Raw genomic sequence first — 13,756 nt, forward strand, 5'->3', positions numbered from 1 at the left:
TGAGATCCTGTCCAGGGTAACTCTTACAATAATCGCCTGCAAACACATGGCAGCTCCAGAGCCACTGACATTTAACAAAGTCATTTCAAAATGTACTGAGCTCGCTCCCAAAGCAACTTACCCAGAATAAAAACAAATCTTCTTTTCAAACAGCTTAAAACATGACAAAGTGTTTATCCCTTTCTGTGATCTCTTTACGCTCTATCCTGCTTGTGTACATACAAAGCTTCAGGGATCCCACATACTAACAAGTGATTCCTAAATATTCTAAAGCTGCAATATTAACCTAAGAATCAAAACAAAGTGTACTGAGATATGCATCAAATTTACAGAAGATCATTTTAAGGAGATACATGGAAAACATGATAGAATGGAATATTATTTTTTAATGTAGAAACATCACCTCCCTGTTTAAAAAGAAGAACTCCCATTTCTATAGAAAGAAACAAAAAATAAAGCTATGGAAGACTCACAACCTCCCTCACTGCTAATTCCCAAAGCGGGAGTGGAAATTGAGTCCTCCATGACTTTGCAGCTCTGACTGATGCAAAAACCCCGGGAACAAAACCAACAAGAGGGTCAGATAAGACAGCAGGAAACATATACTTTACCATCTCCTGGAATGATGCGCAGGGTAACGGTGTTTCCCGCCTCCTTAATGAGGTTGACGATGTCTGAATGCGACTTGTTGGTGATGGAGCACCCATTCACAGCCAAGATCCGATCGCCTACTTTCAGCTTGCCACAGCGGTCTGCGGGACTCCCTTCAATTATCCGACCTATTTTGTGAGGCATGGCCACACATGCATTTCCCGCTTTTGTATTGGTTTGGGGGTTGTTTTTGTTTTGTTTGGTTTTGGTTTTTAATTGTTTACATACGTGGGAATATGGTGAAGGGGAAAAGGAGAAAAAGGGTTGAAAAGGGAAAGAGAAGGTTAAGGGTTAATTAATTAATGCATCAAGCAAAAGTTATTATAGGATAGCTTTGCTGCCAGTGTTCAAAACATTGGCAATCAACTAGTATGAGTGCACAATACTTCTTTTACAAAAAAATGTTTTGTCAACCACTCGAAACTCCCCCCACCTTGATTTCTGTTATTAATAGTGAGATTTTTATAGGCTACAACTGCACTTAGCAGCCCCATCACAACCCAAGTCTTGATTTTATTTTTGAACAAAAAAATTGAAATTGTTTATAGAAAACACAACCTTCCTCCTCCAAAATTACATCTGTGTCAGCCTCTTTAGTCTTTCTCTAAGTCAACTGCTGTTCAAGCTTCTGCCAATGTTTTGTTCTTTCTCCATTTAGAAAGATAAAATTGTTCTAGGCCTAGGAGGGAGCGCGACTCCCTTACTACCACGAAGATCCAATCTATCAGCGCTGCATGGGGAAGCAACATGAAACGGTTTTCTTCCATCGTAAATAAAGGTACTACCGGGGAAGGTACAGGACCACTACAGATGGGCCAAGACTGACAAAGGTAACGTGTTTGGTGCAGGCAGCCACCTCAGGCTCTGGTAACCCTTCCCCTTTTATGATGCTACATGGCATCAGGATGGGAGCAGGGAAGGAATAAGGACCTTCTCATGTAAATACCTCTAAAACCACACACAAAACCATTGAGATGTCTGACACACAGAGCAAGAGCACTTTAGGATGAATGTGTTTTGGAGACAAAACTTTCCTGTTTCATGCAATTGTTTGTCCCAAAAACACAGGGTCTTCCACAAAATGCAGGATTGGGACACAGGATACACAACTTCACTCGGATAAATCCACTGGGCTTTTGTACGGCTTCCTTACACGGGCAAGAGGCCCACGGGCACGCAGCACGTGATTAAAACCATGAGGTACACAGAGTGGTCATCTCATACTTTGCATCCACAATACATTCACCCTCAAGATGCACTTTCCCATCTGTGCTCTAGTCTTTATTTGATTAGTAGTTTTAGAGATATACATTGCTGCACACACGACAACACTAGAAAGACCATAAAGAAGAAAAGGCTAAGAAAAGGAACGTGAGGTGAGAGAACAAGGTTGGAAAGATGCGATGAAAACTGGCAGAAAGTGTTAATATTAGTTGCAAATGGGGGGGGGATTTTTTTTTTTTCCTTCTTTTACTATGATGTTAGAAAGTTTCTCTTTCTGGTAATACAAAGCCCCATCCAGTTCAAAGGCTGTTTTGAGGGTTTGTGAAATGAGTTCCTACTCTATCCAATCCACTGGACATAGATGACAGAGCCCACACCAAAGTAACCAAGGAGGGTTTTAGAACCAGTTTGGCCCATCTCTAAATACTACCCATGAAAGAAAAAAAACACCACAAAGCAGGTCCAAAGCAAGCACCACGCAGCAGAGGGAACACGTCTCATGCAGAGTATTAGGAAAAAAGCTGAATATACTTGAAAAAAATTAAAGGAAAAACAGTCACAGATCAACAGATCTCCATGAGGAGCCCCTGCACAGAAAACTTCCAGTTAGTGAGTATCTCAGACTAAAGCAAACACAACTCTTTACAACCTCAGGTCAAGGTTTCTCTGCAGAGAAGAGTTAAAGCATAGTCTTCATACAGTAAAAGTTATTTACACGCATTTGCAAATTCTTTCAGAAGATAAAAGCTCACTCTCTGGTTTAGACTGAGTTCAGTTTACTCTATACTGCATTACACTGTTGTGTTCTGGCACCAAAATACCTCTTCTGGAAGAGCAGTTTTCAGCAGCAAGGACAGTGCGAGGTAGCCTAGCACCCGAGAACTGACAGAACTCGATATACCGGGTCTATTCTAGATATTCTACCCTCGAAATCTCTGCTGCCATGACTGCCCAGAACAATTAGAAATGGCCTGTGCTACATCAATACCAGCAAAGGAGATGATGCTCCCTTCATTTATTAGCACTGGCACTGCTGATGTGCAACAGCAGGACATTTCAGAGAAAAAAGCCTAGGAAAAAATGGGGAAAGGCCATTTCTTGCCACATGCACCTGTGTGTCCCAGGAACATTCAAGCTGTACAGGGAGACTGTGATGTATTTGATCTGCAAACCACAACCCTGCTCGCAGAGGAAGTGTGAAGATGGCCAGGACACTTGTTCCACCTTTCCCTCCCTCCTCCATCCCTATCACATACCACAGACTAACAGGAAGGGAACACCTTCTTTTTCCCTTACAAAGTACAAGTGGATGCTGCCTCTGGCCCTTTTGGAGGAGGTGGCAAGGGAAGAAAATAGCATCTCTGACTGGTTTCCCCCCTGCAATGACATTTCTGCTCTGGAGCAGGCTGTGCTGTGTGCACTTGCAAAACCAGCTTACACACACCTCTTTTGCAGCAACACTTGGAAGCGGGTATCTGCCTAGCAGAAAGGACTGTCTTCAGAAAGAAACCACGACCACTTCTATTAGGGTAGGATATTAAGTGTGCCATCACATCAACTTCATTTCTCCCTACTCTGAAGAAATGGACTTGGGAAGAGGTGGAATGCATCAAAAAACATCCTGGTTTTTTAATAGTATTCTCCATTTTATGTCTCACCAGCAAGCACTATTAATTAAAACTTTCCAGCTATCAGCATGCTCACTCCATAATGAGGATCAGAATAACCCTGATTGCCAAAGAGAAGTTAATCAGTTTAAGCATTACTGCTTTTAAATCAACTGGCTCAATTCCACCATCAGGAGCCATATTTCATTCCACCTGCTCCATCCCTGCATTAGCAAACAGCATCACTGAGGGGATCCCCGGCTGCTCTTCCGAGAGCAAACCCCAGAAAGGCGTCCAGCTAGAAGGGAGAGATGGAGCTTCAGGGAGCATCGGGAATTACCATTGGTGGCATTTTTGCTCTTCAGGTGGGGATTTCTCATTTTGCTTTTCTCAGCGCTGAACAAAACCCAGAAGGCAAACACCTACCAAATCTTGGCCTCCGATTAAGCTATTAATTACATTAATTAGGGCATGCTTACGACTTTTAATTAAACAGATCCCCACTTGCCTCTTTGCACTGCAGCGCTCAAATCTGCGTCTCATTCAAGGCGCGTTGAAAAAACCCCAAGACTTACCGAATGTCGTCCCTGCCTCTGGCCTGCTCACCGACGAGACGATGACGAAGCCAAACCCCTCATTTTCGCCGCGGCGGATTTCCACGTCGTAGGGCTGGACCACGGCGCTCACGACACCGCTGCCCCCACCACCACCGCTGCCGATGCCGCTGGTGCTGCCGCTGCCCGAGCTGACAGTGTTGAGGGAATTCTGGCTGCCCTGCGGCGTTCGCTTCTCCTCTGTCAGCGAGGCCGGCTGGTTGCTGCTGTGGTGGGAAGAGGCTGGGGATGGGACTTCATTCTCTGCCTTGGGAACTGGGAAGGAAAAAAAAAAAAATGACTGTCTGAGCAGGCTGCACTGTTCAGGGCTTGAAACGTGCCACCCACTGAGAAAAAGGTAAAAAAAGAAAAGCAAATCACCTGCTTTAATCTATAAATAATGGCCACAGTGATCAAGGGCTCTGTCTCCTTTCGGATGTCACCACCAACAGCTCTGTTCGGTGATGGCACTGACCACACATGCTCATCCTCTCCAGTGTATGGTCATGCAGCCGAAGCCTTTTGCTGCTGAACTACAGCAGCAGTACAGTTAAACCAGTGCAGTGCTGCGTGCTCAGATGCTCTGTGGCATTTAAAACCCGGATTACATTAGTTCAGAGGTGCCTCCTTGAGACATCACATCCCCACTTCAGTTATGTATGTGCAACCGTGTATGTGTGCACATGCCAGAAAGACAGTAATATCAAACACCCATCACTCAACGCCTGCGTGTTTTTTAAGTCAATGCTATCAGCTGGGTAGCGCTGATTGCCTTTGATTAATGTGATCTTAAGTAACAATAACCACCCATACTAAAGCAAAACAACGTGTGAACCAAGCTTTTCTGGATGGAAGAACCAGCAATTATCATCTGTACAGTCTGGCACAGTTGGGGGGGGGGACCATTCAACATTATTAACATTAATATTAATATTAAATTAAACAAGTGTTTAACAGCAACTGAAGTCGGAAGTGGTATTAGCTCAAAATCTAATCAGCTACCAAAAGGCTTGAAGAAATCTCAAAAAAATCACTTAGTCCACACTCTGCTCGAGTCAGGGCCAACTATACTTACTGTCAGTCCTGACAGATGTTTGTCTAATCTGCTGTTAAATATCTCCCCAGGCAATCTATTGGTTGCAATATCTAACTTAAATCTTCCCTGCTGCAACATAAGGCTATTATTTCTAGTTCTATCTAGCAGGCATATGGAGAACATATTCCCTTCCTCTTTGCAGCAGCCTCTTATAGTCTTGGGGAGTTTAACACCTCCTCCCCCTTCTCCGCTTTAGGCTAAACAATCCCAATTTGTTCAGTATTTCCTTGCAGACCATGTTTTCTAGAGCTCTCCTTATTCTCTCTGGTCCTCTGGACTCTCTCCAGTTGGGCTCTCTCCAGCTCAAACATGTCTTTCTTGAAGTGCTGGACCATATTGCAGCTAAGCCATCATCTGCTGGGAAATCAGGAGAGTTCCCCCCTGCCTACATCCCAGCAGAGTGTTTTTCTTCACCTGAGCCAACCTCAGGTTAAAGCTTGTGGCCCACAATAGCTTCCACTTCTTGTTACTCAGCCAGTTCTCTACAGTCCATTTGCACGGCTGAGAGCAGCATATTGCACTTGTCTCTACTGAATGGCTGCCTCTGCTAATCAGGTCACTTCTCCAATTCGGTGAATCAAAATTAAGTTGAAGATCTTAAAAGCCACAACAAGAAAATGGATGCCAAACAAGATCTAAACCTGTAAACCCATGATCCAAAGAAAAAGAACTTTAAAATCTTCTTGGATAGAAGTACCTACCTGCACTTATATACTCAAAGTATGTACTAAATATATAGTATTCCATATATTAAGAATACAGAAGTATAAACTTTCCCCTATATGAATCTCAGGACATGGAGTACCCATTTAAGTGAACAATCTTTTTCTGCTGACACATAGATGAGAGGAGGAATAAGGGACCAAAATTCAGGAAGAGGTTTCTCTACAAAGTTATGCTGGAATTGTAAATCCTGGAAATATAAGGTGAAAGAAGGGATCCTGAATAATTTATCCTAGAGTAAGTGTCCACATTTGAAATGATTCAGAAATAGCTCAGTCTGGAGTAACAAGCCCCAGAATGAAATATCAAGGGTTTTTATCAAGACCTCTCATGAATCTAAATCTTTTATGGTCATTTCCAGCCTGGAGGCTGTAAAACTGGACAGAAAATCTACACACCAAAACAATACCAAAATTCAGCTGCCCTTCCCCTTCCTCCCAAAGCTCATCTCCTAAAGATTCTCTCGCATTGGCAGCTCTTTGTAAGGAACGAGAAAGTGGCTGTTAGAGGAGAGACATCATCCAGCATTTAATCCACAATTGGAAGAAGAAAAGAAATGAGAAGTGAACATTTATTTACTGTTGTGCAGAAGGAGCTCAGCCCTGGATAAGAATACAGAGCTATTTTAGAGGTATTGCTCTAGTCCTAACTTCTACTGTGGGCCTGATTTTCAACCTCAATGTTATTTTGATGCTCCTTAAGATAAAAGTACGTCACTGCCTATTTTTCTGCTGATGCCTAAACCTGAAAAGCTATATAACATCCTTTCTTTTGAACAAGAGAGCTAAGCTGAATGCCACATTCGAGCTCCCTAAAGGGACTCACAAACAAAGGCAGCACCCCAGTGTTACTCTCCAATATTATGCATGAGGTCACATGTCATTTAAAAAGCTCATGCTCCTGTCTTCATTTTCTTTGCTATCAGGACATTTTTGTGTCACTAATCTGTGTGCCACCAAGCAGTGTCTCTTCTCTTTGCATGTGTCTTTCTGCCAGCTTCTTTTTTGTCCATTTAGACCATACCCTTGTGCAGAATGTGCACAACGCCTAGCATAACTCAGCACACAGAAACCTCTCTATTACAACAAACATGCTCACCCTGCACTACCAGAACCAATGACACTTACAGTTTTGCATCCTGTGGTTAGTTAACTACATGTTGCAACCTCAGGTGAAGCTCCTCCTGTGCCTGGGACATTGGCCATCACGCGCCAGTGCCCTCACTCACGCTCTGCCCTTGCTTCCCCTCCTGTGGACTCTTCAGCATCTTTTCCCTCACTCCCAGTTTAAGGGTGGCTATCAGGCAGCACAGTTATTTTGGGAATTAAATAGAAAACACAGGCAGTCAGGCACAGTGTCTGTTGCTGCATGAGTCCAACTAAAAATGCTCTGCTGCAACTGAACAGTTCTTTGTCTTAACAGAAACCTTCACAAAGACTGAGGAAGCTGACTGAGATTGAGAGAGTCTTGACTGAAAACAAAATATTCAAAACTTATTTGATCGAGAACAAAAAAGACTAAAAATAGGCAAAAGAGGAAGAATAACACCGCATTCCCTGAGTTTTCCCAGTATTACAAGGAGGAGCTTTTCTTCTTTAAACCGTTTGCTAAACAGATGGAGTCTGGCAAGAAAATCTACCCCTGCAGAGCAACACTGCAGCCTACCTGTGTAAACCACTTTGCGCCTGACGGTCAGATTGACATGACCTTGTTTGGCTGCCTGTTGCATAAGCTGGACGACAAGCTGGTGCGATTTCCCGACAACAGGCGTCCCATCCACGCAGATCAGTTCATCACCCGATCTCAGGCGGCCGTCAGCATCAGCAGCACCCAGCGGTACAATGTGACCGATGTAAATCTGATGAATTAGCACAAATAGGAGAAAGGCAGGAAAGAAAGCAAGAGAAAAAAAAAAAAGGATAAATGAGAACTAGCTCAACAGCCAGCTGGAAACAAGGGGCACTGGTAGTTAGACCCAATTTAGTAGGGAAATTGTTGACAAATGTCTCCTGGTCAGTAAAGTTGTTCCTGTGAAAGCAGCTCCATGTGAATATAGCCACATCATGAAACTGTAATAAATTGACATCTGGTTTCTTTAGGCGGTCCATTCACTCTAAAGACAGATAGCCTTGGGACATGTGCTCAACCAGTGACCAGAGAGGAAGATGGTTAAAAGCACTGAGGGTCTTGTCAGGGAGGCTGAGATTGAGTTACCCTTTCAGATGCCTCTAGGATTTACAAGCTCGGTACCACTCAACTGTCCACCAACTCAGTCTTGGATTCTCTTCAGTGAGTTCTGTGGGGTTACTCTAACATGAGAAGAATGCATGGCCTCTCTTTCCTTATATGAGCAAAATAATTTTGGCAGGGAAATATGTAGAAATTTATGCTGCCACCATGTAGCTTTGATCTGTGGGACACATGAAAGACCATGTGTTTTTAGCCTGACATCTTCCACAGGCACTGGATTTATGGTAAAGAATTCAAGGAGGGAATTCAGCAAATAGAAAACCTAACACTCTAAGATCAAAATACTTGCAAATATGACCAGGACATCCTTTCCTCAGCATCCAGCCAATTTCAGACTTACATGTTTTCATTTGGGCTATCACAAAAACAGGGAATAGCAGGAGAAGTCAAAATCTTTTCAATTACAGAAGTTTGGGGTTGCTTTTTAGCCAGAGGGTGGGAAGGAGTTGCGGGATAAATACTTAGCCCTCTAGTTATTTTAATAGAGATGGCATGGTGCAGTTCTGCACATCTGTACATGCTACTGCTGTGATTCGGGAAGATGATGTGAGTTAAACCAAGACCACTTCTGGATGTACTCACAGGTTCTCCAGGCTCATTTCCACCTAGAATCCTAAATCCAAAACCGGTTTCTTTTCTCCATAGAAAAATATCCTGCTCTTGGTAATCTGGAACTGAAGGGAAAGAAGGAAAACTGTAATTTTTAATCAAACCCCCACACCTTTATACACAAATCAGGACTACTCTGATGTACGTGTAGAGGGATCTGCTGCACAGTTTTACTCTTTAAATGAGGCAGTCTTGAATTTGTAGACATAACTAAGAACATTTATAGATTTAAATACCAAAGGATTATTATTTAATTCACTGCTAAAAATTATATGGTGGTTTCCACTTTCTATGTGTCTAATTGTGACTTGCCATTTGTTTATCACTGTAATATTTCCTCCCATCAATATTAGCATCATTACCCAGCGCAAAAGCCTCTTCCAGATCATCAATAAATAAACGTGAACAACAGAGAATCACTGTGCCAGAAACAATACAGCTGCCTCCTCTTTCACGGGAGACAAAAGAGCCACTTGTTGTGACTTAAACTGTTTAATTAACTTTCACAAGCGTAGTTTGCTATCTGTCTACTGACACTGCTTTAAATAACTGTGGGACAGATCCGCAATTGGTGTAAAACAGAAGGGCTTCACTAAAAGCAAAGCAGCTCTCCTGACTTTCACTTGCTCATGTACGGGCTCTGTAAAACCACCAAACAGACACAACCAGCTGGAAACATAAAAAAGCTCAACCTTACCTACTCATTAGTATGGAACACCAGCAAGGTTTTTACAATGAATATTACATACAGTGAAGTACTAACCTTGAAGTACGGTTGAACAGTAATGTTTTATATTAACTTATTCATGCTTGCTTTCATCCCTTTTTTAAAAATGCAAAATTAATTGCTAACATTAAATCATATCAGAAGACAACTTCAGGTTCATTTAATATTTATTGGTTAGTATCTGTAACATTGACTAATTTTGTAATGGTCCCCTCCCAAAATTTATAATTAATGATAAAAAAAGCTGTTCCTTTACAAGTCAGCTGCCTGTATCTTTGGTAAAGAAACCAAAGTATATCATTCAAGAATGTAATTTAAATAAGTGCATACTCAGATACAGGATGCAACACGTTTAATGAAACATCATCTAGTTTTCTGAATCTATGAGCAGATAAACCGGTTGTTTTCCATCGACATCTGTGAATGTCAGACTGGACTCTAATTGCATTTTATAACTGTGGGTGCCCATTGTGCAAAGGTTTGGGTCTAGTCATCTGGTGCTTTTCAGTGTTAAGACTTCTGGTTAGCTCTGATGCTCTCTCTTCAATGACTCAACAGGTTTAAAATATAATATGAATTTAAGACCTGGGAATACTAAAAACTGAAAGAACAGGTGAGCGCTAGGGCACAGATGTCTGCTTTGACATTTTCCTTCAAAATGGTTTTTTATATATATTTTCACATTTTAATTACTTGCAGTTACAAACTAAGCTTGCTTAAGGCCTGTGCACATTACCTTACTGAACTAGAGGCTTATTTTTGTCTGGATACAATTACAGAATAATCAGGTGATGAACACGCTGGAAGCCCATGTGGTTCATCTGCTCAGGCAAGCTGGCCGAAGGCCACACAGTTGTGTGGCACAACAGCAGAACTTAGACAATGAATTAATTGGTGTTTGTCACTGCCATCAGCGAGGGAAAGCGTGAAGAGCAGACACGTTCAGAAGCATCTCTCCAGCACTTCGCAGGCTTTTTTGGCAAAGGCCAGCCCCAACCAATTAATAGCGCGTGTTGGATCTGTCAGAGGCAAAATGGCTTCTGCAGAGAGCTTCAGTGTGGGCCCATTTCCTCGGCATCTCTCAACACTTTCCCATTTGTCAACTCTCCAGTCTCACTGAACGATGCCTTATGTTCCTGGTTTGGGTACCATTTAGCCAATTAACGGCTGCTGGAGATAACGGCAAGCCAAGGTGTAACCGTGGTGTGAAACCAAAGCAACAAAAAAAGACAAGTCTATACCCAAAGAAGCAAGTTCATTCATGTAACGCTCCTTCCGCTGGAAGGATTACAGAGAGGTGAAACACAGATACAACAAACATACAGATAACAAACATTTACACAGCGAGAGTACCAACCCAGCAAAACTCCTTCTACCGCTTTTTGTGCCAACTCTGCAGTATGGTGATTCACTGGCACGACCCAGAAAACTCCATCCACCTCTGTGCTTCCGTACAGCTGAGGTGGGACCCCTGAGGCTCTCCACTAGAGAATTACTTTAGGTTCTCCGTTACTCAGCAGTGCTTCAGAGGAGCCACTTTCCTTACTTAAAGGGAAAATTTCACAGTGGTGCTGAAACTTTCTTGAAAACAAATGAAAAAAGGCCTCCAGGAGTCATTCATTGCATCTTTGCACCTTGACCTGATCTCAAGCATATCTGACTCTTTCTGAAAGAACACACACATAGCCCAAATGGGTAAAACTTGCCAGTCTGCTCATCCTGAATTAAACCAGACCATTTGGAGAGCACTGCAAAAGTGGTAAGAAGAGTTCTGCTGGGGCTGTGAGGAGGAATGGAAGGAGAGGTGAGTGCCACAGCCCTGTCAACGAGCCACACGGGCAGACTGATGAACAAAATGGGAACACGATGCCTCCCCACCGCCGCCTACGAAATCCGCCGCCAGCCAGTACACAGTAAAGCAAATACTTTGCACCTTCGTGGCTAACCTTGGCGTATCGCCCTGCCAGACTCCCTTGGTGATGAAGAGCCCCCCGCCACACAGCAGCAATGACACCAGAACAAGACATCACAAGACACAGATACATTCTCGGCACAGTCTTACATTCTCCAAAACTGGTGGAATTGATTTCTCTCTCTCTCTCACCCTTGCTCAGTCCAGTTGCAGGCGAAGGTGACATAGCTGTAATATTAATTTTACAATTTTGCAAAGCTTAATGTATCTGCTTTCTTGTTAGTTCATTTAATTAATTTTTGACTGTATGGATCACGTTAGGCTTTCATGCATATAATTGCTAAGGCTATAGCTGCTATGGATTAGGACATACTAACTTTCACATCTATTTGCAAATGCCTCTGTACATATGGATATATAATACACACACACATATGAATTTATACATTTATGCACATGCATGCAGGTATATTTTTGGCAGGAACACTTTTGGTTCCTCAGAGGAAGAATCTCTTTGAGAACACCTTAAAAATACTTTTCTACAAAAAAAATTTCACCATCATGACACAGTTAGTTTTCCAAATGGAAATATCTTTTTCTAATCTCAAATAAATTCTAAATACATGGTGATGAACAATGAACACAGTGCTTAATTAGAGGTCATTTTAATCAAACTTTCCTATGCAAACTTTAACAATTATCTTACATATTATATATAAAAAATTCTGCCCAGTGTGATATCAGTTTCAACAAAAGATGGATTCAAAAATAATCAGCATGAGTTTGCTTTAGTCACTAGCTCATTTGAGGCAGCAGCACTTTCAATGACTCATAGCTTGGCAAAGTACAAAAGTTTTAAGGCCCAGATTCAGCAAAGTATGTAAGGACAAACTTGAAATTGAGAGTGAAGTCTCACTGAAGCTGATGGAGAGTTTTGGTGTTGGAAAGTCCTGTGATTTAGCCATAAATCTCACGAGATTCCCTATTTGCAGGAAAGCCCTGTTTTCTAAACTATCCCACTGCAAGAGAATTCCAGTTTTTCTGTCTTTTCCATTTAATCCATCCTTCTGGTGGCCTGAAAAGCTTTTGAAAGACGGCTTCAGCATGTTCTCGACAAGAATATCGACTCCTGCCACTGAGGTTGGGAGAAGGCACGATGCCTCGGCTGAGCCACGGGCCCGGCTGGTGCCAGACAGACATCAGCAAAGCCTGCTCACCAGCCAGCTCCGTCCGCAGCTCAGCAGCCTCTGCGGCTCACGCAACGTGCAGCAAGCACCACGGTCCTTTTTAGCAAGACATCCTCTACGGGCATGGACACATCTGTGTGCCCAACTGTTTGTCTCCTATTAATATAATAATAGGACATAACCCTACCAAGGGGCTTTTACTAACTATCATCTTTAAAGTCAGTCTGACCAGAAGGGAGCTGCAATTTCCTGAGAGTATTTTTCTTTTGTATTTTAGGAAAAAAGTATCTAATGTTTTCTATCATTGTGCAAATAATTTTAATTCTATGTAATTGCTGGTGAGCGAATACTACATGCTGGGGTCAAGACTTGTTTGTATTATTTTAATTAGATTTGGGGAGAAAAAATCTTACCAAATAAATTATGTGCCTCAAAATAAAATTCAAATATTAACAATAACGTAGAATATTTTAAAAGCTTTAAAAATTATCTATCGTGTTCTGCTTTACTTTTAATTAAATGCTTAAGCCCTTCAAAGGGATTCATTAACACATCTGCAATTCAGATTAATTCATTTTGTCACTGCTGTTTTGACAGATGGCCATATGTAGGATATGGTATTTTGCAAAGCAATCAGGCCACACGAGAAAAATTTGACAACAGATTGCGTTAATCTTTAAGGAAGTTTAATAATACATTGAAAAATAGAAAGCATATTATAAAAATATATTTTCAATAAAACAGTGCAAGATTTCAGAACTGTGGTTCTGTGATAAACTATTCAGTTACTGTTTCTCCGAGTGTTTTTCACGTCTGTCATTCCTGGATCTTGGAACTGCTTCAGTGTTTAAACCTGAAGGGTTTGTCCTTCTCTCTGATTCACACGTATACAACTCCCACCAGCAGCAATGAGTTACCCATAAAGAGGAGCTCAGGCAGCTGAAACTTAGCACCAGCAAAGACTGCATTTATTATCGCCACCAAATGATCGGTTCTCAGACTCACTCAACACAAAGCCAGCTACTCCCAAAAGTCTTAATCCAGCAAAGAATTGAGTCTGGGCCAGATTGCAGCAGAGCATTTGAGCTCAGCCTTAGCCTTAAAGCATCCAAGTCCCTTTGGGTTTACAGCTTGAAAATAAGCTTCCTTGGACCGGAGCCCAAGCACTCAGCACCTT

The 13,756-nt window shown here is 42.1% G+C and overlaps 1 protein-coding gene across 30 annotated transcripts in view; it reads right to left on the reverse strand.

Moving 5' to 3' along the window:
- The window catches only part of MAGI1 (membrane associated guanylate kinase, WW and PDZ domain containing 1), a 349,049-nt gene that overhangs the window by 11,074 nt on the left and 324,219 nt on the right, over positions 1-13,756 (reverse strand). For 16 of the 30 annotated variants that reach the window (XM_075762362.1, XM_075762354.1, XM_075762359.1 and 13 more), the window contains 5 exons: positions 11,543-11,620; positions 8,727-8,818; positions 7,560-7,752; positions 4,058-4,351; positions 612-815 (listed from right to left, as the gene is read on the reverse strand). In XM_075762362.1, the coding sequence (XP_075618477.1) occupies positions 612-815; positions 4,058-4,351; positions 7,560-7,752; positions 8,727-8,818; positions 11,543-11,620 (861 nt within the window). The remainder of the gene's footprint in view (positions 1-611; positions 816-4,057; positions 4,352-7,559; positions 7,753-8,726; positions 8,819-11,542; positions 11,621-13,756) is intronic. The other 14 variants (XM_075762366.1, XM_075762356.1, XM_075762378.1 and 11 more) reach the window with 5 other exon arrangements.

This window comes from Balearica regulorum, chromosome 10 (assembly GCF_011004875.1).
Source record: "Balearica regulorum gibbericeps isolate bBalReg1 chromosome 10, bBalReg1.pri, whole genome shotgun sequence".
In the NCBI taxonomy this organism is placed as follows: Eukaryota; Metazoa; Chordata; class Aves; order Gruiformes; family Gruidae; genus Balearica; species Balearica regulorum.